Genomic DNA, 27,633 nt, shown 5'->3' with positions numbered 1-27,633 from the left:
AGATGATAGTATGAGATCCGTGGTAGACACTGTGGACAGTCAAAGTATGCATGTTTGTGTGTAGATCAGGCTTGCAGTGATGTCATTCGTAGGCAGGGACTGCCTCTTGCTTAACCTAATCTCTCTCCTCCTTATAGGCAGATTTGGCATGCAGAAGGGATTACTGACTGGGGTGTACTGAACCCCTCAACAGGCTGACACTTTGATGACCCCATTTTTGTCTTTGGTTTTTGCAATCTGGTAATAATCCATACAGTTGCCAAGCATATGGGCTATCCCCATAAAGAGAAACATCTTGATGAGGGAATGTGCATGTGTGTTCCAGATGGCTGAAATAATTGACCCATCTGGAGATCTTCCGTTAATGATATGTAATGAAAAAAAATGAATGAAAACCCCAAAAATGTTCTAATCACTGGATTGCTTGGAAATTTTTATTTTTATGAAATTAGACTACAAGGGAAGAATTGTATTTTAACACGAGGCATCTGGAGTTTTGAAAGGATGAAGTAGTTGCTATTACTGTGGGAATTACATCTAGAGGATATGGTTAATGTTGTCTGGAAGGAGTGAAATGGCAGACTCCAAGAAAGAGGTAAGAGTCATCTCCAAGTTTCAGGATAGAATTTGGGATCATTAGATGAGAGAAAGGTAGTGCTGTTACATAGTGCTGTTACATAATGTATTGCGAAGTAAGAGGCTGACTTAACTGAGCTGGCAGCATTATATGAGGAGAAGACAGGACACTTTCCTGCACAATACTGTAATCTATTTAAATAGATTTGACTTTAAGCTAATGTGTGTTATGTGGTGTATGTTTCTTTTCATTTACATACATTGCATTTTACACTACAGCTTTGGAAATGTGTGAGATAAGGATATTTATGAATACCAAAGCCCGCATTTGCTCTTGTTTCCCACCTTTTCTGTAACTAGTCTAGTCCAGATACAGATTTGCTGTATCCAGGACTGTTTGTAAGCTTCTGAGTGGTGCCAAAGTCTGCTCTTCAATTTTTCCATTAGCTCTGCTAATTCTCTCCTTTCCTACACTTTTACTAGCTTATTAGTCTAGCACTTAAGCAGACTTCTTGTAGCAATTATTGTAGCACACAAAAGTGCTACCAGTACTAAACGTTCTAAAAGGAAACAGCTCAAGTACTTATTATTAATGCCCACCCCCTCCAGGCATGTTTAAAGGTCAGCTCCCTGTGCTTTTTCCTATTAACCTGGTGAACTTGGGCATCCTGAGGCAATTTAGCAACTACCTCATGTACACTGACAACCCTCTCCTCTTACCACCCAACACTCAGACTTGTGAGAGATGCAGTTATATATCCAAACTGGAAGCCATGCACTCTCCAGCCAAGAGGGGAATAGCTGGTCATGTGCACAAATGCATGGATCTTGCTATACCCAATAGAACCAAGATGCTCTCCTCCAAAAAAAGGAAGCCAATCTGGTGGTCCCCTGCCATAAACAAACTCTACAACAGAAGGAGAAAACTAATGCAGAATAAGGTGAAGTCCCAAGACTTGTAAAACTCCCTTATCAGCCTCAACAAAAAGATGAGATCCCTCATCAAATCCTCTAAAGCTAGCTATGAAAACAGAAATGCAACAGATACTAAAGACAACCACAAGGCCTTCTAAAGTTATGTAAAGAATCTCCATGGCAATACCCAGATTTGCTCTGAGCTACTGCACAATGGTACCTCCTATACCGAGCCAACAGATATTGCCAATATACTGGCCGACAGATTCAGTGTCAACTTTACCCCTCTCCCCCCACCCAGGACTAGTCACAATACCAGTCGATTGCCAGGCACCCAGTATTACTGCTGCACAGGTTAAAACAGCACTGTCCAAGGCCAAAAATACAGCTTCTATGGGACCTGACAATATCCCTGGCTGTGTTCTACATGAACTACAGAGTGAACTGGCACCTCACCTGTGTGCCCTATTCAACCATAGGCTGACCTCAGGCTTTGTCCCTAATGAATGGCACACTGCTACAGTCATCCCTCTCCACAAAGGAAGAGTGACTACAGACCCTAGGAACTATTGCCCCATTAGCCTGATGAGTCTGATATGCAAAACATCATCATGGACATAATAAACAAGGATGTAGGGAATCTCCAAACTCTGGATCCCACACAGTTTGGTTTTGTGAAGGGTAGATCATGTCTGCTCAACTTGGTCAACTTCTTTGAGTCAGTCACCAGAGCTGTGGTTAAAGGCAAGGTGGTTCTTACAGCCTACTTTGATCTGGCCAAGGCCTTTGGTACCATTTCCCACTCAGGAATCATAAAGAAACTCACTACGCTAGGCATCAACCCCTATATCTCTAGGTGGGTTGCAAACTGGCTCACAGGTAGAACCCTGGTTTTGTCCTGGATCCTCTCCTGTTTGGTATCTACTTCTCGGAAGTTCAGGCCAACATGAAGGGACTCTGGCTGACAAAGTTTGCTGATGATTGCAAGTTGGGAGCTATTATTAACTGCCCAAGTGATGTTGACATCCTACAGAAAGGCCTCACTGAGACCAATGACTGGTGTCAGAACCATGGCCTTAAGCTCAATGCCAAAAAAATGTGTCATCATCCCCTTTGGGAAAAACCTGGTTCCCATGAATTACCACATTGATGGTAGTCCACTGAACACAGAAGGTGTTATAAGAGATCTGGGAACGCAGGTTGACAGCAACCTCTCTTTTGACCACCATATTGCCACTGTGGTTAGAAAGTCCTTCTATGTGGCACATCTCATTACTAAGGGTTTTGCATCCAGGAAGAAAGATGTCATTGTCTCCCTCTACTCTTCCCTCATTAGGCCAGTCCTTGAGTACAATGCCCCATTTGGTATGTACCTCACTAAACACCTGCAATAACTGGAGAGACAGCAAAAGTACCTCACAAAGAGGATCCTAGGCCTTAAACATCTGTCCTATATGGACAGACTCAAAAAACTCCAACTATTCTCTGTCTCATATCACCTACTTAGAGGTGATCTCTGCTTGACTTACAAAGCCAAGTCTGACCCACATCTGTTAGAAATGCTACATCTAAAGAAATCCCAATCCCACCACACCACACACTCCAGAGACCTCAACCTCATTTCCACAATCAACAGGACATACTGTTAGAAATGCTGCATCTGAAGAAATCCCAATCCCTCCGCACTACAAGCTCCAGCGACCTCAACCTCATTACCACAATCAACAGAACATGCTGGAGGGACAGGTTCATAACCCAGAGACTGCCCATGCTATGGAATAGACTTCCCATACATGTCAAGCAGAGCATCTCACTGGCCCTCTTCAAGAGAAATCTTGATGAGTGGATGGGAAGTAGAAAGTTCCCCCAGGGATCACTCCAGTGGCTTTACTCGATAGAGGTACTGGGAACTAAGGTTGGGTGGCACAATGCCAGGCTAATCCTATGGGCTAGGCTTGTAAAGGCTCCAGGGCCATTAGCCTAGCACACACCTATGAAACTATGAACCTAAACGACCTTGATCTTTAGTGCAGTCGAACTCCCCCTCAGCTATCCAGATTTTTGAGGTGCTCTTCTAATTTGTTCTCAGACTTTTGCTCCATTCTTCCTAAAACTTGAAATTATTTTAAGAAGTTCTAAGTTAATATTACTTACTTTTTTTTCCTAATTATTTTTTGCTTTGTCTCTAACTCTGGATGCAAAAATTGAGAAATAAGCCATCATGATTATTATTTTTTTTTAATTTTTTTAGCTAATGAACATTTATTTATATAGACTTGAGGAGGACTCCTAAATGTTTTCTTTTTAGTGGAAAAAGGAAAACCTTCTGCCTTTATAATACCTGAATACATCAATAGCACAAAAACTGAATGTAGTACAAAGCAGTTTCAAGATTTCCAAACAATATCTGAGCAAGGAGGTGGTGCTGAGTTTATTTTTCCTGGTTATTTGTGTAATTATATTTGTGACTTTTTACCATTATGTAGAGGTGTGTACACACACACACACACACACACATATATATATATATATATATATATATATATATATATATATATATATATATATATATATATATATATATATATTATATATGTATGCCTCTGCACTTTCATTACAGGATTCATATTACTGTTCTGTAGTTTTATGATTAGAAAGCTCACAGAAATTGCTGCTCTTGTTTTAATTTTTTTATTTGTGTTAGGTCCTGGACAATCCTCCAGACTACCAGAAATACTATCGACAGATGACCAAGGTGAGTAATGGTGTGTAATAGATCAAACACAGGAAAAATAAAAATAAAATTACTGTTGAATCTTCAGTCTGTTGTCATATTCATGAACTTGAATAATGAATTACAGTGGCTTTAAGAAGCTCTGTTCTTTGTTTTGGTCATATTAATGCACTGTACTCGGCAAATTGTGTGCATAGTCTGCTCAGTCCATTGTTTCTTTGTTTCCAGCTGGTGTTTCTGTAGCTGAACCAAATTAATCATAGTAGGCTTTGTTAAAAAGGTTAGTCTCTAGTAGCTCCTTTCCATCTCTACCCACAGTAAGCTCTTCTTAAGAGTAATGTGCTGAACTGGAATTAAAGGTCTTTCTGGATTTATATGCTCTGCACTTAGTGTTCTTTCTGAACTTCTTTTCCATTTCAGGGTGGTTTCCCTTCAAGCACGCGTGACTCTGGCTGGATTGTGACAGATTGCACTGCAGAGGGACTGAAATCAGTACTGCTTTTGCAAGAGAAGACCTTGTTAATTACTAACCCGATTCCTAAGGAGCGCCTTTTTGATGCTGTCAATGTGGTGAGCTGATTCAGATTAAACTCTCAGGCAGGCACTTTCTTTTCTTGGGACTACTTTCCCTTGTGTGTGTGTGTGTGTGTGTGTGTGTGTGTGTGTGTATGTTTGTACGTTTGTACACCTTCTTTTCTGGTGCCTGTCTTATAGTTCTGCTTTCAGTGACTTTTCTTCCTGCTGTAAGAAATGTGAGTTCTCCTTTGGAGATGTTATATTACAGTATAATGTTATCTAATATGTTGGCCTGTTCTTCTATGTGCCCTTTTTAACCTGCTTAGAGGAAAAACAGGAAAATGTAAGTTGCTTTGTTCAGGTTTATAATGGACTTTACATGGGTTATCTTCATATAGTTGAATACTTCATTTCGTGGGTTTTGTGTTTTGGAAACTGGTCAAAAGTGTGGGTTGCTGAACATGATTTTTGTCAAGGTTTGGAGTTATCACATTTACTTAAATGGAATTTATGTAGGTAACTTAAATCTAGGAAACATTATGCATTACAGATGAGAGTGTTTGCACATGCGTTTTTGTGGGTTAGAGTTAGAGTAAGGGCTAGGTAAGGAGATAGGATCACAGGATCATAGGACGTTAGTAGGCTAATGCCCCTAGGGACCTTACAAGCCTAGCCAAGTTCTACCGTTATTTCCACGATCAGCATCTATTGCCATGTCCAAGAGGGACACAGATGGAACACCTAGGGTGAATTTATGGTTACCCATCCAGTCATCCAGATTGCGTTTGAAGAGGGCCAATGAGATGCTCTGTTTGACATGAAGTGGGAGTCTGTTCCAAAGGTGTGGTAACTTCCGAGAGACAAATCTGTCCCTCCAGCAGGTTCTATTAATGTCACTTATCAGGTTAAGGCAAGTAACCAGTGTACCATATCAGTACTGCAAACTAAACAAGGATATACATTTTGAGCCTCAAGAGCAGGAGCACACTCAAGCAAATCTGCAGTCTGCGGCTACCACTCCACCCATACAGTATAAGAAGGAATCAGTACTGCAAACTAAACAAGCATATACATTTTGAGCCTGAAGAGCAGGGTCAGTCCACCCAGGAATTCTACTTCTATGTTTTATGAGAGTGAAGCTATTACATTAGCAGTATTTCTTAGTAGTTCTCAGCTTGCTAATAAAACTGACTGTTGTAGCCTTGTGCCCCCCCCGCTAGTACAGTAATCCTAACTGTCCAATAGACAGTATACATTTAATTCACATCCCTGTGACTAAATTAACCATCAAGCAGCCCTCTCAGTGCTTTCTGCCTTAGTTTGTATCACTTGGAGGCCCACCTGTTTATTTGCATCTCTATACATTCCCCTTCATTGCTAATGTATCTCCCTACTCTAATCTGTGCACAAACTGGTTACTAATCAGCAAGTCAATGTGAAGACACACTCTCAACCTTAATAAACTTTGCTGTCTTTTCTCTCCTTCACTTTACAGGTAGTTTGAATTATTACTTACCCTCTCTGAGGCCTTCACTGATTTCCACTGATTGCCTCTCTGGTTTCTTTGCATTCCACCGGGTTTACACCACTTGTGCTATCTCCCTCCCCCAATACAAAGTCTATATTAGAATCCTGCTGAGCATGGAGCCATCTTTAAATTTCTAGTCTCCCACCAGGACACAAGTGCTCCTCAGCAATTACATTCTGCTTGCCGGTAAGCCATTAGACCTCATGAATTTGTTTTAAAAGTGTTCAGATTTATAAAGTAATAATTAACGTTTTCTTTTGTCTTGGTTGGCTCTGCCCCACTCCGTTCGCCCTCGCTAACGCTCGGGCTCTCTCCGCTCCCTTGCCCTGCCCCCTATTCCCTCCCGCCCCCACTACCTCTACATTTATAGTAATCACAGCCACGCCCACACCTCACCTTCACATCACCTCCATCAATCACAGCTCCTCAAGTCATATCACATTATACCACAACAACTTGCTCCACACAAAATACTCCCAATCACTCTCATTCCCACTAGGCATTTTTTACATCACCCACACTACTTCCCCATCCGCATATAGTGCAACCCTATAATTCCTATTCAGACCCCCCCCCCCACCTAGAAACAACTTAAACTTTATAAACATGACTATCACACAACTAAGTCTAATCTGTCTTCTCATAATTCTTTACAACACCACAAGTTATCACTCTAGCAATATCCCTAAACTTAGTAGCACAACACTGCATTATGCACTCTCGTATACAGACACCACACATTATAATAATATCTGCCCACAGTTATTCAATAACTACATAATGGACCAATTCAGGACTAAACACATATGCTCTCATTCCTACTCCAAAAAAACACAATACCTTCTCATACTCCTCACCAAACTCCAACATCTGTATAACCATTTTAACTCCATGCTCATCATAAGTGGGGATATCCACCCCAACCCAGGCCCAAATCCATCCTGTCCAACTCAAACTGCTCCAACACAAATGTCAGAACATAACATCCCCACTTTCTTCATCCCTGGGCAAATCAACAATAGCAGCAAAACCAACCATCTTTTAATGCTAAATATTAATATTAGAAGTATCAAAAATAAAATACCTGAACTCCAGGCCACAATAGCACACTACTCCCCAGACATAGTTGCTTTAACAGAAACCTGGCTAAATAAAAACATAGCTAACTCAGAAGTTGTCCCTAGCGGCTACAATATCATTAGACAAGACAGACCACTTCGTAAAGGGGGTGGAACTGCCTTACTGTACAAGTCAAACTTAACTGTCCGTCAATTACCAAACTCCTACCCCTCCAACAATAATTGGGACATACTTATCTCACAACTGCAACTTCACCCTAAAAAGGTCATCACCACAATTGTGATCTATATTCCACCTGGTAATACACCTGCTAGCCTTGAAGACTTCTTATCCTGGTGTTCTTCCACATACTTACAAGAAACCCTTCAACCTAGATTGGTTCACCTGTATATCAGAACCACCAAGTAATCTAATAAATCTCCATGGCTACCAGCAGCTAGTCCAAAGTCCAACTAGATATGATAAAAAATCTAAAAGTGAATCCATCCTTGACTGGGTCCTAACAACCCCACATTGTACCCTCACACAGGCAGTCTCCCAGACACCTTAAGTGACCACAGCATAATATACTTTATACGTAGTAGAACAAGCCTATGCAAAACCGCTAACTATATGTCCACTAGAAACACAAAAAAATTCTCTCCTGAGGTCCTCAACACTTTACTCTGTAACTGTGATTGGACCCCTCTAAAAACCCTCCCACTTGACCAGGCTGTAGCATATTTCAACAAAACATTTCTACAACACCTAGACACTGTCGCTCCATTGCGCAAAATCAAGGTTAGAACCTCCACAAACCCCTGGCTCAGTGAAGAAACCAAACAAATCCTCAAGTCCAGAGACACTGCCTGGTTTTACTATCAAAAAAACAAAGAAACACAAAGCCTAACTAAGCACCAAGAACTGCGCAACCGTGCAAAAAAATGCATTCAGCTGGACAAAAAATCCTACTGCACAACATTACAAACTAAATACCAACACAACCCGCAAAGATTTTGGAAAAATGTAAACCAGCTACTAAAATCCACCCAAAAGGCTACCCCCAAACCAACCACCCCTGACACTAAAGTTCCCATCGAAACACAATTCAACTCCCACTTTGTGAACTCAATTCTATCCTTAGTATCACAGGACAGTTCCTTCCTCACTATCCCCCCCAACACAAATAACACTAATACAAGCTTTACCCTCAAAACAGTTTCCACCACTTCAATCAAAAGCATGCTGTCCAAACTAAAAACCTCATCAACAGCAGCCGACCTACTCCCCAGCTATTTCTTGAAACTCACAGCAGATGCTATTGCTATCCCAGTCTCCACTCTCATAAACAGATCAGTTGTTGAAAACTATGTGCCCAAACACTGGAAAATATCCTATGTTACACCCATACATAAAGGCGGGACCTCCACTGAACTTAATATCTACAGACCCATTGCTTTACTCTCCCCCCTGGCCAAAATCCTAGAAAAATGCATCCATACCCAGATGCTAAACTATCTCCTAGACAGCAACATCCTATCACCTACTCAGCATGGTTTCAGACCTGCCCATAGTACCACTACAGCCCTCCTCTGCTTCACAGAAACAGTAAACCGTCTCAAAAATGAAGGCCTACAAGTGTCAACTCTTTTTTTGGATATGTCCAAAGCATTTGACACAGTCTCACACCAAATTCTGCTAAACAAACTAAACCAATATCATCTATCAAATTCCACTCTTACCTGGTTCCAAAGCTACTTAACTGACAGGTACCAAGCTGTGAAATGGGAAAATTCTCTCTCTTCTCAGCTGCCCATAACTATAGGAGTCCCACAGGGTTCTATCTTAGGACCACTACTATTCACAGTCGTCACAAATGACCTCCATACCTCCACACAGCATGCATCTATAATTCAGTATGCAGATGGCACTACCTTAATCTGTGCTGCACAAAACATTCCCACCCTCCTGTAAACAACTCAACTAGCATTCTCTGACGTTGAAAACTACCTTACCAAAGCCCAACTTATCCTCAATCCAAAGAAAACTCAGCTTATGATTATAACCAGTTCTAACAAAAAATAACAGTCAATTCGCTATCTACTCCACTAATGCTACTCCAATTGCTCCAGTGGCACAGGCTAAGCTATTGGGAATAACCATAGACTCCCACCTAAAATTTGATAGTCATCTCAACTTAACTATTAAAAAAGTACATGCCAAACTGGGGTCGCTCTACCGTATCAAACCATTTCTTACCAACAACACAAGATCAGCCATTGCTCACTCCCAACTTCTATCCACCCTACTCTGTGCATCTCCCATTCTGACTAATCTCAACAAAACTGAACTAAGCAAAATGGAAGCCTGCTATAACAGAAGTGCCCGCTTTGCTGCAAATTGCTCATATAGAACTCATCACTGTACTGCTTTGAGACAGCTCCACTGGCTTGAACTGCCCAACCTCTTAACCTACAATCAGCTCTGCCTCTGTCATTCTATCTATTACGTCCCCAATAAGTGTCCTGCCTTCAAAAACCTAGTACAACATCACTCAGACAAAAGGCCTCTTAGATCATCAAGCAAACTACTACTAGAAGTCACCAACAGCTACAATAGCTTTGGAGATGCACTATATAGTAGTTCAGTGGCTAAAAAATGGAACTCTGTCCCTACAAGCATACAAAACACATCATCCAAAGCCTCCTTTAAAGACCTCATCAGGCAACACCTCAAGGAAAGTTGGCAGTGCCATGATTGCACCCCAGGCTAGTGAAAGCGGATAACACATACATGCAAAATCTAGAGCACTTGATAATAATTTTCAGTCTTACTCACAAACACTGGCTAATCTACAATGTATGTACTGTACCTGTGTACTATGTATGTATTCTACCTATGTTCCAAATTTCAGCTGTACACCACAAATCTGTTAATTACCTTTATTTTTTAAATTAATATTTTTTTTGTTTGTTCTCTCCACTGTAACTGTTTATGTGCTGCATACCACTGTAAAAACATGTCTCCTGTAATTTGTGTGTATACTGATCATGTCTAAATAACTAAATGTGTCTGTAATTTTTCTTTGTGGAGCTTCTCTCCCTGGGCCTCTGCTGAAAAAGGGCCTTTTCAGCTCAGTCAGACACCCCCGGTTAATAAATGTAAAATAAATAAAAATAAATAAATAAAATATGACTTGTGGATGTACAGCATTTCCAATAAAGCAAGGTCAGAGATTGCCTTATATGCAAAGCAGAGATCTCATCTGTGTAGTCTGTATGAAACAAAATAAAGTGACAGTGATTTCAGACGATCCACATAGGACAGATGCTGAAGACCTTGAATTTTCCTTGTGAGGAATCTTTGTGGTCTCTCCAATTGCTGCAGTTCTTGGAAAGGTACATACTAAAAGGGGAGTTGTACTGAATTATTGGCCTGATGAGGGAAGAGTACAGGGAGGTTATCATTTCTTTTTTTCTGGAAGCAATGCCCTTACTTATGAGATGAGCAATATAGAATGGTCTTCTTACCACTGTGGAGACATGGTAATCAAAGGTAAGGTTGCTGTCAACCTGTGTGCCAAGGTCTCTCACCACTGAGTGCGTACTTAGGGTGTTGTTGTTATTATTGATGTGGTAGTTAGCAGGAACATCGCACTTACTGAAAGGGATGATACTACATTTTTTGCGTTGAGTTTAAGGCCATGACTTTGGCACCAATCATTTGTTTGTGTAAGACCCTCTTGTAGGATGTTGATATCGTGTGGAGATTCTATGGCCGCTCCCAGTTTGCAGTCATCAGCAAACTTTGTCAGCCACAGACCTTTAGTTTTAGCTTGTATTTCGGAGAAATAGATTCCAAACAGTAGAGGTCCCAGGACTGATCCCTGTGGAACACCATTGGTTACAGGTCTGCTGTTGGAGCTGGATTCCCCTATTTTGACTATATGTGTTCTGTCACTGAGTCAGTTAGTGACCCATCTAATGATATAAAGCTTGATACCTAGCTGGGTGAGTTTGTCAATGATGCCTGAGTGGGGGATAGTGTCAAAAGGCTTGGTAAAGTCTAGATAGGCTGTATGCACGGATTTGCCCTCATCCAGGGCCTTGGTGACTGTCTCGAAGAAGTCCACCAGGCTTAACAGGCATGATCTCCCTTTGACAAATCCAAACTGAGTAGGGTCAAGTGTTTGGAGATTATCTATATCTTTGTTGATAAGGTCCATGATGATTCACTCTATGTCCTTGCAGATAAGGCTAGTCAGGCTAATAGGTTATGTTTGTGCAAGGGAATTATAGTGGCCATTTTCCTGGGATGAAGCCAGTGTTTAGACTATGATTGAAAAGAGTACTCAGTCGTGTTGCTAATTCTTGTTGGAGCTCATATAGGATGCAGCCTGGGATGATATCATGTCCCATAAATGCTGTGTTTTTGGCCTTAGAGAAGGTGTTTATGACTTGCTCTTTAGAGATACGAGGTAGGGGACAGGTGGTAGGGTTGCCATATGGTATTTGTGAGGGGGGCAGGGGAGGGAAGTTTTCACAGAACTCATCAGCCAACAGGTTAACTACATCCACAGGCTCAGTATATCTGGTATTATTAATTACCAGTTTGGCACAAACTTGGGCCTTTCCTTTTCATAGTTTCATAGTTTCATAGTTTAGTACTAGGCTATCTGCCCTGGGGCATTTGTAAGCCTAGCCATAGTGATGTGGCTTTTGCCACCCCATGAAATGGTACAAAAATGTACAGAATAAATTTAGAATACCGTGCCTCTGTCTAGTAGTGACACAGTGAAGGTCCCCTTATATAATATAATTAGTTTCCTCTGCCCCTGTCTAGCAGTGACACAGATGTGACCCCTGGGGTAAACTTACGATCTCCCATCCACTCATCAAGATTTCTCTTGAAGAGAGTCAGTGAGGGGATCTGCCTAATATGAATTGGGATCTTGTTCCAAAGCATGGGAAGCCTCTGGGTTATGAATCTATCCCTCCAGCATGTCCTATTCATACTTGTGCCGAGGTTTAAGTCTTTAGCTCTTGTGGTACTGATGGATTTGGATTTTTTTGAGATGGAGCATATCCATCAGATCCTGATTGGACATGGCCTTGTACGTCAGGCAGATATCACCTCTGAGCAGGCGGTATGCTACTGAATAGAGCTGAAGTTTCTTTAGTCTGGCAGAATAAGACATATGTTGGAGACCCTTGATCCTCCTGGTGAGGTACTTTTATCATCTCTCCAGCTGTTGCAAATGCCGGGTGAGGTACATACCAAATGGGGCATTGTACTCAATCATGGGTCTGATGAGGGAGGAGTATAGGGGTACAATGACATCCTTGGATCTGGATGTGAATCCCTTCATGATGAGGTGTGCAAGGTAGAATGTTTTTTCTAACCACTTTGGCAACGTGGGTGTCAAATGAGAGGTCGCTGTTGACTTGGGTCCCTAGGTCTCTGATTACTTTTTCTGTACTCAGTGGGTTGCTGTCTATGTGATAATTTGTGGGTACTTTGTTTTTCCCAAAGGGGATGACTATACATTTTTTGGCATTTAGTTTAAGGCCATGACTCCGGCACCAGTTGTCCGTTTCTGTGAGGCCTTTTTGTAGGATGCATGTGTCCACTGGTGTATCGACTATGGCGCCTAGTTTGCAGTCATCTGTGAACTTTGTCAGCCACAACCCTCCCATGTTTGCTTTAACATCTGAGAAATAAATGCTGAACAAGAGGGGTCCCAGGACAGATCCCTGTGGGACACCACTTGTGACTGGCTTTGAGTCTGACATTGCTCCAGCGATTTTAAATTTATGGGTTCTGTCCTTTAGCCAGTTTGCAACCCATCTAGTGACCTAAGGGTTTACGTTTAAGCTGTTGAGCTTATCTATGATGCCTGAGTGGGGTATTGTGTCGAAGGCCTTAGCCAAGTCCAGGTAGGCTGTATGGACTGCTTTGCCCTCATCAATGGCTCTAGTGACTGTTTCAAAAAAGTCAACCAGGTTCAAAAGGCAGGATCTGCCCTTTACAAAGCCAAACTGGGTGGGGCCAAGTGTCTGTAGGTCCCCTATGTCTCTGTTTATGAGTTCCATAATGATTCTTTCCATAGCTTTGCAGACCAGGCTGGTTAAGCTTATGGGGCGGTAGTTCCCAGGGTCTGTAGAGGTACCCCCTTTGTGGAGTGGGACCACTGTTGCTGTACGCCAGTGTTCAGGTACATATCCTGTAGTAAGGCTAAGGTTGAATAGCATTTTTATGTGCGGGTTTAGCTCCTCTTGGAGTTCACGTAGCACGCAACCCGGGATACCGTCAGGTCCCATTGATGCTGTGTTTTTAGCTTTGTTGAGGGCGGTTCTCACTTGGACGTCTGAGATGACAGGGAGATTACATTCAGCTGGGATAAGTATTTCTTCTTTTGGGGGTGAGGGAGGGGAGAAATTTGCACTGAACCTGTCAGCCAGAATGCTGGCAATATCTCTGGGTTCAGTGTATTTTTTGTTGTTGTGAACTAACTCTGAGCATATCTTTGGGTTTCCGCCCAGGTTTCTAACATAGCTGAAGAAGGCTTTGTGGTTATCTTTAGTGTCCTTAGCGATTTTTCTCTCAAAGTTGGCCTTGGATGTTTTTATGAGAGAATGTAGTTTTCTGCTAATGTTGATCAGAGATGTCTTCCCTTTATGGGATTTTGCTCTGACGTGCAGTAGCTTCCTTCTTTTGTTATACAATTTGTTAATGGCTGAGGTCCACCAGACAGGACGCTTGCCTTTGGTGGAGAGGGACTTGGATTTATTTGGGATTGCATGATCCATGCATTCTTGGAGATGTCCATAGAAAGCATTTGTGAAGGATTTGGCATTGTGGGATGTGGTATCCACTGGCCCAGTGGGCTTAAAGGATACCATCTCAGTCTTAAGAAGAGTGAAGTCTGCTTTTGAGAAGTTTTTCACTGTGGTCTTTTGTGCTGGGGGTGGAGGTGGGATATGTATATCCAGGGTGATTAGTTTGTGGTCAGATCTCACTAGTGAGGGGTATACCTCCAGTGTGGAGCATTTTGTCCCCATGTTTGTGATGATCAGGTCTAGTATATTATCTCCCCTAGTGGGAGAGGTGACTAGTTGTTCCAGTGCATTTGAATTTATGAATTCCAGGAACCTTTAGGCTAGGGTGTTAGGGCTAGAATAATGTACCCAATCTATGTTTGGGTAGTTGACGTCTCCCAGTATGATGGTATTTTGTGATACATTCATATCCTCCAATGTCTTCAGGAAGGCTGAGTGGGGTTCCTGAGATTGGGAGGGTGGTCTGTAACATGCTACCAGTTGTATAGCAGTTTAGCCTATGGTTAGTTGCACCTGTATGGTCTCTGATGCTTCCTGTGTTGCTACTAACCTGGAGGTGTGGGTGTCCTTGATGAATATGGACACTCCCCCTCCCTTTGTGGTTCGGCCCGGGTTTTGGGGCCGAAAAGCATGATACGAGGTATAGCCTGGTAGTGCTGGGGTGCTCTCAGGAGCCTTGAACCAGGTTTCAGTTACTGCACAGACGTCGATGTTCTCCATGCTGAGGAGTGCATCGAGTGCCTGCATCTTGAGATTTAGACTTCTGGTGTTGAGCAGCATTACCCTTAGTTTTCTTCCATTTTTGTTTTCTAAGGAGGTGGGTTTGTCTTTTGAGCCTTGCCTAAAAAAGGCACTATGGGGGTAGCAAGAGCCTTAGCCAATATCCGGAAGCCCAGTGGTGACAGGTGTAAGCCATCCCTTGCGAAGCAGCGTGGCTTGTCCAACATGTCATCCTAGGCAGACAGACATTGGATCCCCTTAGAATAACACCAGTACTTAAGCCAATTGTTAAAGCTGATCATCTTGTCTTTGTATTGTGGCATCATTCTTGGTGAGGGCAAGATGCTGCTCAGGGTCAGGGTCATACCTGCCTGGGCTATATAATCAGAGAGCTCCCCTATGTCTCTTTTCATGTAGTCCAGGGAGGTACATCTCAGGTCATTCACGCCAGCATGGACAATGACGGAGTCTTATTTGTACTTGCTTTGGAGTGACCTGAGTGCGTGTGTTATGTGGCAGATCCTAGCTCCCAATAGGCAGCTCACAGTCACCCTCTCCTTGTTCAGCCTGGTAAGCGGGACATCAGTGTGTCTGACTATAGAGTCACCTATTACTAGTGTATCAGGCATGGTGTTTGGCCTTAAGGGCTGTGATTGGTTGACACACTGATTTATTGAAGTATGCGTTGCATGTGTTTTGTTTTGAGGTGGTGGATTTTTGGATGTCTGCTTTGGGAGCCTCTGTTGTTTTGGTAAGTTTTTTAGAGCCTCCGAGTATGTCTTTGTGTTTTATGTGTTTGGTTTGCAGTTGTGGTAGGTCTATGTGGGACTGGGTTTGTTGTGTGTGTGGTTACCATCTCCTCCTGTCTGGTCATGCCAGCCCTGAGTTGAGAGAGTTCAGCCTCCAGTTTGGCTATATAGTTGCATCTCTCACATGTATTTGTGTTTGTTGGGAGGAGGAGAGGGTTGTCTGTGTACATGAGACAATTGTAGCATTGTCTCAAGATACCCAGATTAACCAGCTGAACTGGAGAGGACGCCAGTAATCTACCACTCGACATGCTAGAACAGTATAAGGGAGTGCTGTGCCTTTAAGGGAAGTGGATATTCACAGGGGTGGCAGGTGGATGTAGTGCTTTACTTAGTATGAGAGTGCTTACTTAGTAGAGAAGTTTTGAGAACAAGTGCTAGGCTTATAATATAGCGAGTAGTCTGATTATACTAATAGTAGAGCTTCCTTAAGGGAAAATTTGAAGAGGAGACTTGGCGGAGCCAGAAGAAGTTTAACCTTGTTTAACCAGTGCTGCGCTATGCGCACAACTGCGCAAAGCTGTGCAAACGCAGATTTTAAACAGGGAACTACAAAAGAGCTAGAAATGGTCCAAAACAACCAATTACTACAGCTCTTGTGCTGAGGTCACTTCCTACAGGGACAGGTAGGCTGCTCAAGGCTCCCCACTCCCACTGGTGAACAAAGAAACTTCCTTCTATCCAAGTAAGGTGATGGACAACACAGGAACTACACCACAGCCCAGAATACAGCAATGCCTGTAAACTGGTCTAAACTAGTCGAGGAGAGGCGGGAAAACAAGGATTATTTTTTTGTTTTTTTGTTTTTTGATAGAAACACACAGAAAATGCAGAAGCAGTGATAAATCAGTTACACAGGCTAGCACACTTTAGTGGGCAGCCTCAACAGTTAAATTAAACAAACAAACAAACTTTCGATCACATTCGACTAAAAAGTAACTTTAAGTGCAGATTTTAAAATAATGCAGCAAACAGCTAAAAAACAGTTTAAGCTTGATCAGGTTAAGCTACAGAAGCTATTCCAAGTAAAAAAACAGCAAAGATACTTAAATCCAGAAAGTAGTCGCTTTTCTGAGTTCTCTGTTGCTAGGACCACTCTGCAGGACTACGAGGAGCTTGTCTGAGCAGTATAGCCAGAAAAAAACGCCCAGAGGCGGATTTTAAACAGGGAACTACAAAAGAGCTAGAAATAGTCCAAAACAACCAATTACTACAGCTCTTGTGCTGAGGTCACTTCCTACAGGGACAGGTAGGCTGCTCAAGGCTCCCCACTCCCACTGCTGAGCAAAGAAACTTCCTTCTATCCAGGTAAGGTAATGGACAACACAGGAACTACACCACAGCCCAGAATACAGCAATGCCTGTAAACTGGTCTAAACTAGTCGAGGAGAGGCGGGAAAACAAGGATTATTTTTTTGTTTTTTTGTTTTTTGAAACAGTGATAAATCAGTTACACAGGCTAGCACACTTTAGTGGGCAGCCTCACCAGTTAAATTAAACAAACAAACAAACTTTCAATCAAATTCGACTAAAAAGTAACTTTAAGTGCAGATTTTAAAATAATGCAGTAAACAGCTAAAAAAAGTTTAAGTTTGTTCAGGTTAAGCTACAGAAGCTATTCCACGTAAAAAACAGCAAAGATACTTAAATCCAGAAAGTAGTCGCTTTTCTGAGTCCTCTGTAGCTATGACCACTCTGCAGGACCACGAGGAGCTTGTCTGAGCAGTATAGCTAGAAAAAAATGCCCAGAGGCGGATTTTAAACAGGGAACTACAAAAGAGCTAGAAATGGTCTAAAACAACCAATTACTACAGCTCTTGTGCTGAGGTCACTTCCTACAGGGACAGGTAGGCTGCTCAAGGCTCCCCACTCCCACTGGTGAGCAAAGAAACTTCCTTCTATCCAAGTAAGGTAATGGACAACACAGGAACTACACCACAGCCCAGAATTCAGCAATGCCTGTAAACTGGTCTAAACTAGTCGAGGAAAGGTGGGAAAACAAGGATTATTTTTTGTTTTTTGATAGAAACACACAGAAAATGCAGAAACAGTGATAAATCAGTTACACAGGCTAGCACACTTTAGTGGGCAGCCTCAACAGTTAAATTAAACAAACAAACAAACAAACTTTCGATCAAATTCGACTAAAAAGTAACTTTAAGTGCAGATTTTAAAATAATGTAGCAAACAGCTAAAAAACAGTTTAAGCTTGTTCAGCTTAAGCTACAGAAGCTATTCCAAGTAAAAAAACAGCAAAGATACTTAAATCCAGAAAGTAGTCACTTTTCTGAGTACTCTGTAGCTAGGACCACTCTACCAGATGTAACTAAATAATGCCTTAGTTGAAGAAGCTAATTTGGATATTTGTAGTTTGCTTTGGAGGACTGCACAAAGAGTCCTATTTGCTTGTTAAAGCTGAGGAAGGAGTGTTTGCAGTTTAGGGTTCCCTCCCTCTTACTCTTAGACAGCAGTTTCTTCCTCTTATTGTAAAGCCTATTAATGGCAGATGTCCACCAAGGAGGTTTGCTCTTCCTTGAAGAGCTTGTTTTGGTCCTACAGGTGTGACTGAGTCATTGCAGTTATATAGGTGTTGCATATTGTTGTAGAACTCGGCATAGTTGCTATTTCCATCTGAGGGGAGAGATGCAGTGAAGCTATTTATACCATTGCGTAAGAGGTTATAGTCTACTTTGGAGAAGTTTTTTAGTTTAGTTGCTGCTGGGGGGGGGGGGGGATCAGGTATGATAGTTACTACAAATAAGACTGATATGTTGTCAGATTTCACTAGGGAAGACCTCACAGTGGGAGTGCTACAGTGGTCCCCCATATTGCTAAGCACCAGATCCAGGATTTGGCACCCCTTGTGGGAGTGTCAACCAGCTGCTCCATTGAATTGGATTTAATGACGTTGAAGAACCTTTGGGCAAGTGAATTTGAGCATGAGTAATTTACCCAGTCAATGGATGGATAGTTAAAGTCACCCAAAGCCATGGTGTTCAAATGTATCTTGATAGAATCAAGTAGATCCAAATAGGCAGAGTGGGTGTTTTGATTCATGGAGTTCCTGTAGCTGGCAATGACTTGAATAGGTGCCCTACCAACAGCTAATTGCACCTGAAGTATTTCCAGGGAATTGTGCTGTTTAACCAATATGGAGGTGTATTTATCTTTAATGAATATTGATACACCACCTCCTTTCGTTTTCATGCCTTCAGTATGTGGTCTGAACGTGTGGAAGGTGTAACCCGGTATGGCACAGGTGCATTCCACAGCCTTAAACCAGGTGTCATGACTGCACAAATGTCCACATCTTCCATTTGAAGACCGCTTCCCATGAGTGCAGTTTCATGTTAAGACTCCTGGCGTTTAGCAGTATAACCTTGAGGTCATTTTTAGATTTAATGCTGCATATGTGTGATAATGTATGTGGTGTGTGTCTGAATATTTTGTGCAGGGGCAGTATTGTGGATAAAGTTTTATTTGGGTGAGGTGGAGAGTTGGGGATGTGGCAGGGGGAAGTTTAGGGTTAGCATGTATTGCTGAAGTGGAGTGGAGCGATCAAAGCTTATGTGAAAATAATAAAACCAAGCAGACAGTTGTATTCGATGGATTAGCTTTAAGTAAGGTAGGTAAAGTTGCCCAGTAGTATAACAGATCATTTACAAAGTGCTTAGTTAAGCTTGTTCTTCTTTGTGACACAAGGAGCAGTAAAACCTTGACAGGAAAGGTTAATGGCCAGTCTTCTAGGTCATCAACTACCTGTGCAGCCATTTTCAGCAATGTTTCAGCTCAGACCACATATGAGGCTAACATATGGCCATAGAAACTTATCTTTTCTAGGCATTATGAAATGCACATTCAGTGTAAGGTGCATAACACTGTTTGTTTTAGCTGTCCTAAAGGGAATCCTTCAGACTAAACAGAGTTGAGGGACACTGCTTGGTATTTTTCCAGCTCATATATATGATTTCTGCAACAGTGATTCTTATAGTGTACATTTTACAAACAGGTAGCATGCCAGTAGATGTATAAGTAACAGGATCACTGCTGATGCATAGGCTTCCACCCTTCAGCCCCTAAGTAATGTACGTATGTATAAACTGTTATATCTTGCTATGTGTGTCATGCATCCACACTCACACAACTCTTTGTACCCACTTGTCTTGGCTGATATTTAGCCAGGCTTCTTAGTACAAAGAAGTGTGACCCCCAAAATATGTATATATATATATATATATATATATATATATAAATATATATATATATATATATATATATATATATATATATAAATATATATATATATATATATATATATACGTATATATACACACACACATATTTATATACGTATATATACATATATATATATTTATATTTATATATATATGTATATATATATATATATATATATGTATATATATGTGTATATGGATCTAGGATGTTTGCTCGAGTGAGCAAACGACCAAAACCCAAACGGCCGGGCATACTTATGCGAAAGTGTTTTTCACCAAAGAAGCACTTTCGAGTAAGTATGCCTGTTGCAGAAGCTGTACTATGGTGCAGGTATGGGAAATTTCCCATGTTAGGTAGTCCGATCTCACCTTCATTTTTACATATAGGTTTGGAGCCGATCCTCGGCCGATTTACAAGCTGGAAGACTTCTGGTTGGCTCGTGGCTAAGCAGGTATTGCATAGTGCACCAGTACAATCCCCAGATCTTGTTTGCCACATCGACGAGTTCGGTTGTGCTTCTCTTGGCTCTGGCTAAGTTTTTCAGAATTCTTCATATTGATATTGTGTGCTTTTTTAGTGTATATTATTGTATATTTAGTATTGCTAACATATCAGGCAGTTGCCTTGCTTGCTCCTTTTGAGTGCAACTTAATCCCTGTTGAAAGAGCTCAGAAAGAAAATCCAGAATCACAGGGATAGAAGCAGTGTACGGATCTATATTCCTCCTCTGTGCCCAAACAGAAAATCTTTTCCATTTATTGCCATACAGCCTTCTAGTTGAAGGCTTATAGGAGGACATATGAATATGTGACACTGAAGATGATACATCATGAAGCCTGACTATGGATGGAACTGGAGCAGCCAAGCTGTCAATTTGAGGGTGTGGATTGAGGGGTGTAGTGAACCCAACATGTGAGTCAATAGATCTGGAGCTGGGTCCAGAATCCAAGGATCGTCCAGGAGGAGAGGCTCGAGGAAGGGGAACCAGATCTGATGAGGCCAGTAAGGAGCAATGAGGATCAACTTGCTTCCCAGCCGACTGGCTTTCTGAATCACTTTGGAAATGAGAGGGATTGGAGGAAAGGCATATAGAAGTCCCATGGACCAATCGTGAGCCAGAGCATTTCTGGGAGACTCCCCGGGAGGGGGAATGAGGGAAAAATAGCTGATGCATTTGGTATTGACTAGGCTGGCAAAAAGGTCGCAGCAAGGCTGTCCCCATTTCTGGAAAATCTGATCCACTGTTTCACGTTTCAGAGACCACTCATGAGGCATTAGGATTGCCTGGCTGAGCTTGTTGGCTATCACATTGGTCATCCCTGGAATGTGCACTGCAACTAGAAAGCGCTGGGAAGAATTTGCCCATTCCCAAACTCGCATGGCCTTTTGATAGAGTGGGTAAGATCTAGTACCGCCCTGTTTGTTGATATACCACACCACCAACATGTTATCTGATTGTCTCGTAATTGTCCCTACAGGAAGAAGGTCTTGAAGTGCTTGCAACGCCAGAAGCACCGCCCTCATCTCCAGAACATTGATATGCAGATGAGATTCGTGTTCTTGCCATGTGCCATGGGCAGTCCTGCCTAGATAATGCCTCCCCCACCCGATCTGGGAGGCATCCATGGTCACAGTGGCAACGGGTTGGGCTGGAACAAAGGGGGCACCTGTGATCAGTTGATTGGGATCCATCCACCAACGAAGGTCCTTCTTGCATGATTCTGTCAGCAAGATAGGATGACTGATTGGAAGAAATTGGAAGGACCACTGGGAAAACAGAAGCCACTGGAGAATCCTCATGTGCAACCTGGCTAATGGCACCCATAGTACTGTGGAATCCATATTCGCGAGGAGCCAAAGGACCCACTTTGCTTTGACTTTTTGCAACGGAAGAAAATGTTGAACCTGAGAAATTAAGTTCTGTGCCCTTTCGACGGGAAGACGAGCTGTCATGTTCACTGTGTCTACCTCTGCGCCTATAAAAATCACAGATTGAGAGGGCAATAATGCAGATTTTTTTCAATTTATGGAGATCCCTAACTGAGCACAAAGTTCAATCATGGCGTCCCTGCTTTGGATAAGTAGATGCCTGGTGGGGGTGGTCAGGAGCCAGTCTTCCAAATACAGAAACACCTAGAATCCCTGACATCTCAGATGAGCTGTAACTACTGCCGTGCATTTGGTGAACACCCTGGGGGCTGTGGTGGGGCAGAGCATGAAACTGATAGTGACTGGCTCCCAGCCGGAAGTGTAGATGGCTTCTGGATGCCTTGTCCATTTTTATGTGGTAACAGGCATCCTGAAGATCCAGAGAGCACATCCAAAAGTCTTTCCCTAACAATGGGAGTATAGACTGCAGTGTTACTATCCGAAACTTGTCCTTCTTCACTGATTCGTTCAATCTCCTGAGGTCCAATACTGGCCTCCAATCTCCGGTTCGTTTTGGAACTAAAAAAAACCTGGAGTAAGTTCCAGATCCTATCTCGTCTGCTGGGACAGGCTGGATGACTCTTTTTGAAAGCAACTTGTTGATCTCCACAGTTGCCCGATCCCTGAGATTGGGTGATACATCTGGGATTCTTTTGGGAACAAATGGTGACAGGGAAAAGGGTATGATATAGCCTATGGTAACAACTCTTTGTACCCACTTGTCTTGGGTGATATTTAGCCAGGCTTCTTGGTACAAAGAAATGCGACCCCAAACTGGCCACACAGAAGCGCAGTTGGGTTCCACATCAGGAGCGCTGATAAGGCCATCCTCGAAAGGAATCACGGCCTTGTTGGTATTGTGGACCACCCCTGCCTCTAGGGCGACATCTGCCTTTTCCTCCTCCTCTGCCTCTGAAGGAGGATTCACCCTGTGTGTCAGGAAAGACCCTCTGGGACTTCTTGAACCACATTTTACCACCCCTTTGCACCTCGGGGTATGGTCTGGAAGGGACAGTAAAACGCACTCCCACAGCAGATTGTTGAACTATCTCATGCCCCATTTGATGGTTCCTCATTGTTTGGTTCCAAGGTGAAGGATACACTCACTTGGTTGCTCACACCAAGTGAGTGTATCCTTCACCTTGGAACCAAACAATGAGGAACCATCAAATGGGGCGTTGGTGAAAGTAGACTTGAATGGTTCCACAAAATTACATAAGCGCATCCAGGAGTGGCACCTCATGGCAACTCTGGAACACGCTGCTTTCTCGCTCCATCCACAGCATAAGATATAAGTTGTATGGAGGAGTTAACCACAGAATTTAAGGTGGACAACTGAGTAGAAATTTTGTCAGGAACTCCCTTAATACACGCACTTTGTATGGAATCTCCAAACTCTTTGAGGAGATCCCTCTGTAACCTCGTGAAGTGCATGAGATAGTTCAACAATCGAAGGGTAAATGCCGCTGAACTAAAAATACACTTCCCAAATCTGTCCATCTGCCGAGACTCCTTGTTTGGTGGATGAACAGATGAAGAGGTCTCCGCTAACTCCTTCATCGTGGTTGCTGCCACCACCATGGCATCTACCGGAATACCTTTGGACAAGAACTCTTTACCAGGAGGAGCAGATAAGGACTTATTTGGTCTCCTGGGGACTGGCTCCACGGTGTCAGGAGTATCCCACACCTTTCGACTGACTAGATCCATTAGTTCAACAAAAGGTGGAGATACCCAAGAGGCAGAAGGTTGAGACCTAAAAGCCTTTAGGTACACCGATTCCTCATAAGAAGGGTTAATAGTGGGCCAGTCGCACCTCTGCCTAAGGATCTCTAAAATATCCACAAAGGAGACATCATCAGAGGATGACTTGGGGGACCCTTCCGACTCCTCGAGGTCAGTGTCTGACTCATCTTGGGAGTCAATATGTTTCCTCTTACATAGCCTCTTCTGGGGAGGCTCCTCAGAAGGATATTCCAGGGAATCCTCGGAAGAGTGGGTGCCACTAGCCGATGGCTCCTGAGGCTGCGTGTCTCTGCTGTCTCCAGAGAGAGTAGGGACTGAGACTGAAGTGGGTACTTTTGGGGGAAGACTGCTGGCGGCAGTGGTAGGTGCTGGAGAATGAGACAGCACGCTCCTCATCATCTCAAACGCTGACCTCTCTGGCTCTGAAACTTCCCCCACTCCGAAGAGACACGGGTCAGCGATGGAGCCAGAGCTGTCGGCTCCAAGATAGATGCAAGGTCCGAGCTCACCCTGGCCGACGCACCGAGAGGAAGGCTTGGAACCAAAGATCGATTCTAACCCTCCCAATTAGTGCCAACAGGAGAGCTTCTGCCCATAGACACAACGGACGGCACTGAGCATGTCAGAGCCAAACCCAGCTCCATGGCAACAGGGTGAGTTGGAGCCGGCAGTTCCTCCATTGGCACCAAGCACTCTGGCTCCAAAAGGCCAGTATGGCTCAGAGGAGGAATAGCAGACAAGGGTAAAGCTGGGTCAAGTGGCTCCGGAGCAGACTGGGTAGAAGCCAACAATAATTTTGGCAAAGCAGACGACTTCAGGAGTCTCAACATTACCCTCTCCACATCTTCTTCTGACAGGGTCTTAGAAGACCTGGAGGATATAGTTGGGGATCTTGACCCGGGGGGGGGGGGGGGACTGGAGACTTAATTTTAACGGACACCAGTAGGGAGCTTACAGAATGGCTCTGAGTAGCAGAGTCAACTGCTGTATCAATTGTTCCAGAGATCGGTTCCGAAACTCCTGTAACTGGGTCTGACACCACCATGATGCTCTCCTTCGGCTCCGAAGGCTGAGGAGTCATTGAGGCAGATTTGGATTGTCTCTATTGTTTAGGAGATGGCTCCGAGACACCAGCCGCTGCCGGAGAAGGCCTTTCTGAGGATTTTGATTTCCCAGACTTAGAGGAGGCCGAAGAACTGGACAGTGCTTCCTCAAAGCTTGGTTTCAATAGACCCTTGAGTATGAGTTTGTTCTTTCTCTCCTGTAACACTCTAGGAGAGAAAGTATGGCAGAACAAACATGACTCCTGTAAGTGGATGGCCCTTAGGCAGTAGACACAGCTACTGTGGCCATCCGTTAAGGACATCTTTTGGGAGCATTTCATGCACTTTTTGAACTCCGAGGGTTTATGCTCCTTACTTTCCTTAGCCATATTACGCACACACACACACACACACACACACACACACACACACACACACACACAGCCCAGAGAAAAAGAAAGAGGAAGAGAAAAAAGGGAAGGAGAACTAGGTCCCCTAACTAAAATTGACCTAGCCCTAAGAAGGAATTACACGAAAACTAGGTCCTCTAACTTAAACTGGCCTAGCCTGGTGTAGAGAAAGCTAGCTAAGGAGTTACATGAGGACTAGGTCCTCTAATATAAACGGGCCTAGCCAATGTAATGAAAATAGGTCTTCTAACTTAAACAAACCAGAAAGGAAGCTCATGCACACACGAGAAATTGTAAATGACACAATAATGTTCTATTCTTAAGAGAAAACAGGTAATAAACTTGCAATCTTAGTAAATTCACAAGCGGATCCCCACCAAAAAACAATGTCAAATAGCAGAAAACAACTGCTAAAAATGACCAAAAGGGGTCAGAATGACACAGACAAGAGAACAGGAGTCCCTGTTGACTAGGAGCGGAAAACAGCCAAAACTCTACCTAATAATCAAACAATTTGCGCCACAGCACCTAAACTAACTGGCACAAAGGATACCAAAAAACAACTATAAAACTAAGTTGCACTCACTTTCATTTTTACATATGAGTTCAGAGCCGATCCTCGGCTCCGACTCAGCCGATTTACAAGCTGGAAGACTTCTGGTTGGCTCGTGGCTAAGCAGGTATCCCATGGTGCACCAGTACAATCCCCAGTTCTCGTTTGCTGCGTCGACGAGGTCGGTTGTGCTTCTCTTGGCTCTGGCTAAGTTTTTCAAAATTCTTCATATTGATATCATGTTTCATGCTTTATTAGTGTATATTATTGTATATTTAGTATTGCTAACATATCAGGCAGTTGTCTTGCTTGCTCTTTTTGAGTGCAACTTAGTTTTATAGTTGTTTTTTGGTATCCTGTGTGCCAGTTAGTTTAGGCACTGTGGCGTAAATTGTTTGATTATTAGGCAGAGTTTTAGCTGTTTTCCACTCCTAGTCAACAGGGGCGCCTGTTGTCTTGTCTGTGTCATTCTGACCCTTTTTGGTCATTTTTAGCAGTTGTTTTCTGCTATTTGACGTTGTTTTTTTTTGGCGGGGATTCGCCTGTGAAGTTAATAAGATTGCAAGTTTATTACCTGTTTTCTCTTAAGAATAGAAAATTATTGTGTCATTTACAATTTCTCTTGTGTGCATGAGCTTTCCTTTCTGGTCTGTTTAAGTTAGAAAACCTATTTACACTACACGGGGTAGGCCCGTTTAAGTTAGAGGACCTAGTCCTCGTGTAACTCCTTAGCTAGTTTTCTCTACACCAGTCTAGGCCCATTTTAGTTAGAGGACCTAGTCCTCCTTCCCTTTTTTCTCTTTCTCTTTCTTTTTCTCTGGGCTGTGTGTGTGTGTGTGTGTGTGTGTGTGTGTGTGTGTGTGTGTGTGTGTGTGTGTGTGTGTGCGCACAATATGTCTAAGGAAAGTAAGGAGCATAAATCTTCGAGGTTATTAAAGTGCATGAAATGCTCCCAAAAGATGTCCTTAACGTATGGCCACAGTAGCTGTGTCTGCCTAGGGGCCATCCACTTACAGGAGTCGCATTTGTTCTGCCATACTTTCTCTCTTAGAGTGTTACAGGAGAGAATGAACAAACCCATACTCAAGGGTCTATTGAAACCGAGCTTTGAGGAAGCACTGTCCAGTTCTTCGGCCTCCTCTAAGTCTTGGAAATCAAAATCCTCAAAAAGACCTTCTCCAGCACCGACTGGTGTCTCGGAGCCATCTCCTAAATAATTGAGATAATCCAAATCTGACTCCTCGACTCCTCAGCCTTCGGAGCCGAAGGAGAGCATCATGGTGGTGTCAGAGTCGGTTACAGGGGTTTCAGAACCGATCTCTGAAACAATTAATACAGCAGTTGACTCTGTTACTCGGAGCTGTTCTGTAAGTTCCCTACAGGTGCCCATGACAATTAAGTCTCCAGTGCCCCCCCAGGTCAAGATCCCCAACTATATCCTCCAGGTCTTCCAGGACCCTGTCAGAAGAAGATGTGGAGAGGGTATTGTTGAGACTCCTGAATTCGTCTGCTTTGCCAAAATTATTGCTGGCTCCGACCCATTCGGCTCCAGAGCCACCTGACACAGCTTTACCCTTGTCTGCTATTCCACCTCTGAGCCATACTGGCCTTTCGGAGCCGGAGTGCTTGGTGCCAATGGAGGAAATGTCGGCTCCATCTCACCTTGTTGCCTTGGAGCCAGGCTTGGCTCTGACATGCTCAGTGCCGTCCGTCGTGTCCAGGGGCCAAAGCTCTTCTGTCGGCACCGACAGGGAGGGTTGGAATCGATCTTCTTTGGTTCTGAGTCTTCCTCTCAGTGCATCGACCAGGGTGAGCTCGGACCCTGAATCTATCTCAGAGCTGACAGCTCTGGCGCCGACCCATATCTCTTTGGAGTGGGGGAGGTCTTCGGAGCCGGAGAGGTCGGCGTTTGAAATGAAGAGGAGTGTGCTGTCTCATTCTCCAGCACCTACTTCTGGCACAAGCAGTCTTCCGCCGAGAGCACTCACTTCAGTCTCAGTCCCTACTACTCTCTGGAGAC

General features: G+C 43.2%; 1 protein-coding gene across 1 annotated transcript in view; it reads left to right on the top strand.

Annotated features, from left to right (window-relative positions):
• Positions 1–27,633, top strand: part of LOC122803758 (lanosterol synthase-like) — a 792,945-nt gene that overhangs the window by 720,458 nt on the left and 44,854 nt on the right. The window contains exons 14-15 of the mRNA XM_044073448.1: positions 4,196–4,246; positions 4,646–4,795. Of these exons, the coding sequence (XP_043929383.1) occupies positions 4,196–4,246; positions 4,646–4,795 (201 nt within the window). The remainder of the gene's footprint in view (positions 1–4,195; positions 4,247–4,645; positions 4,796–27,633) is intronic.

Source organism: Protopterus annectens, chromosome 6.part0 (assembly GCF_019279795.1).
Source record: "Protopterus annectens isolate FY-2018-M chromosome 6.part0, PAN1.0, whole genome shotgun sequence".
Lineage (NCBI taxonomy): Eukaryota > Metazoa > Chordata > Ceratodontiformes > Protopteridae > Protopterus > Protopterus annectens.
Note: the sequence above shows the minus strand (reverse complement) of the source record. Positions and strands in the feature narration are given on the sequence as shown.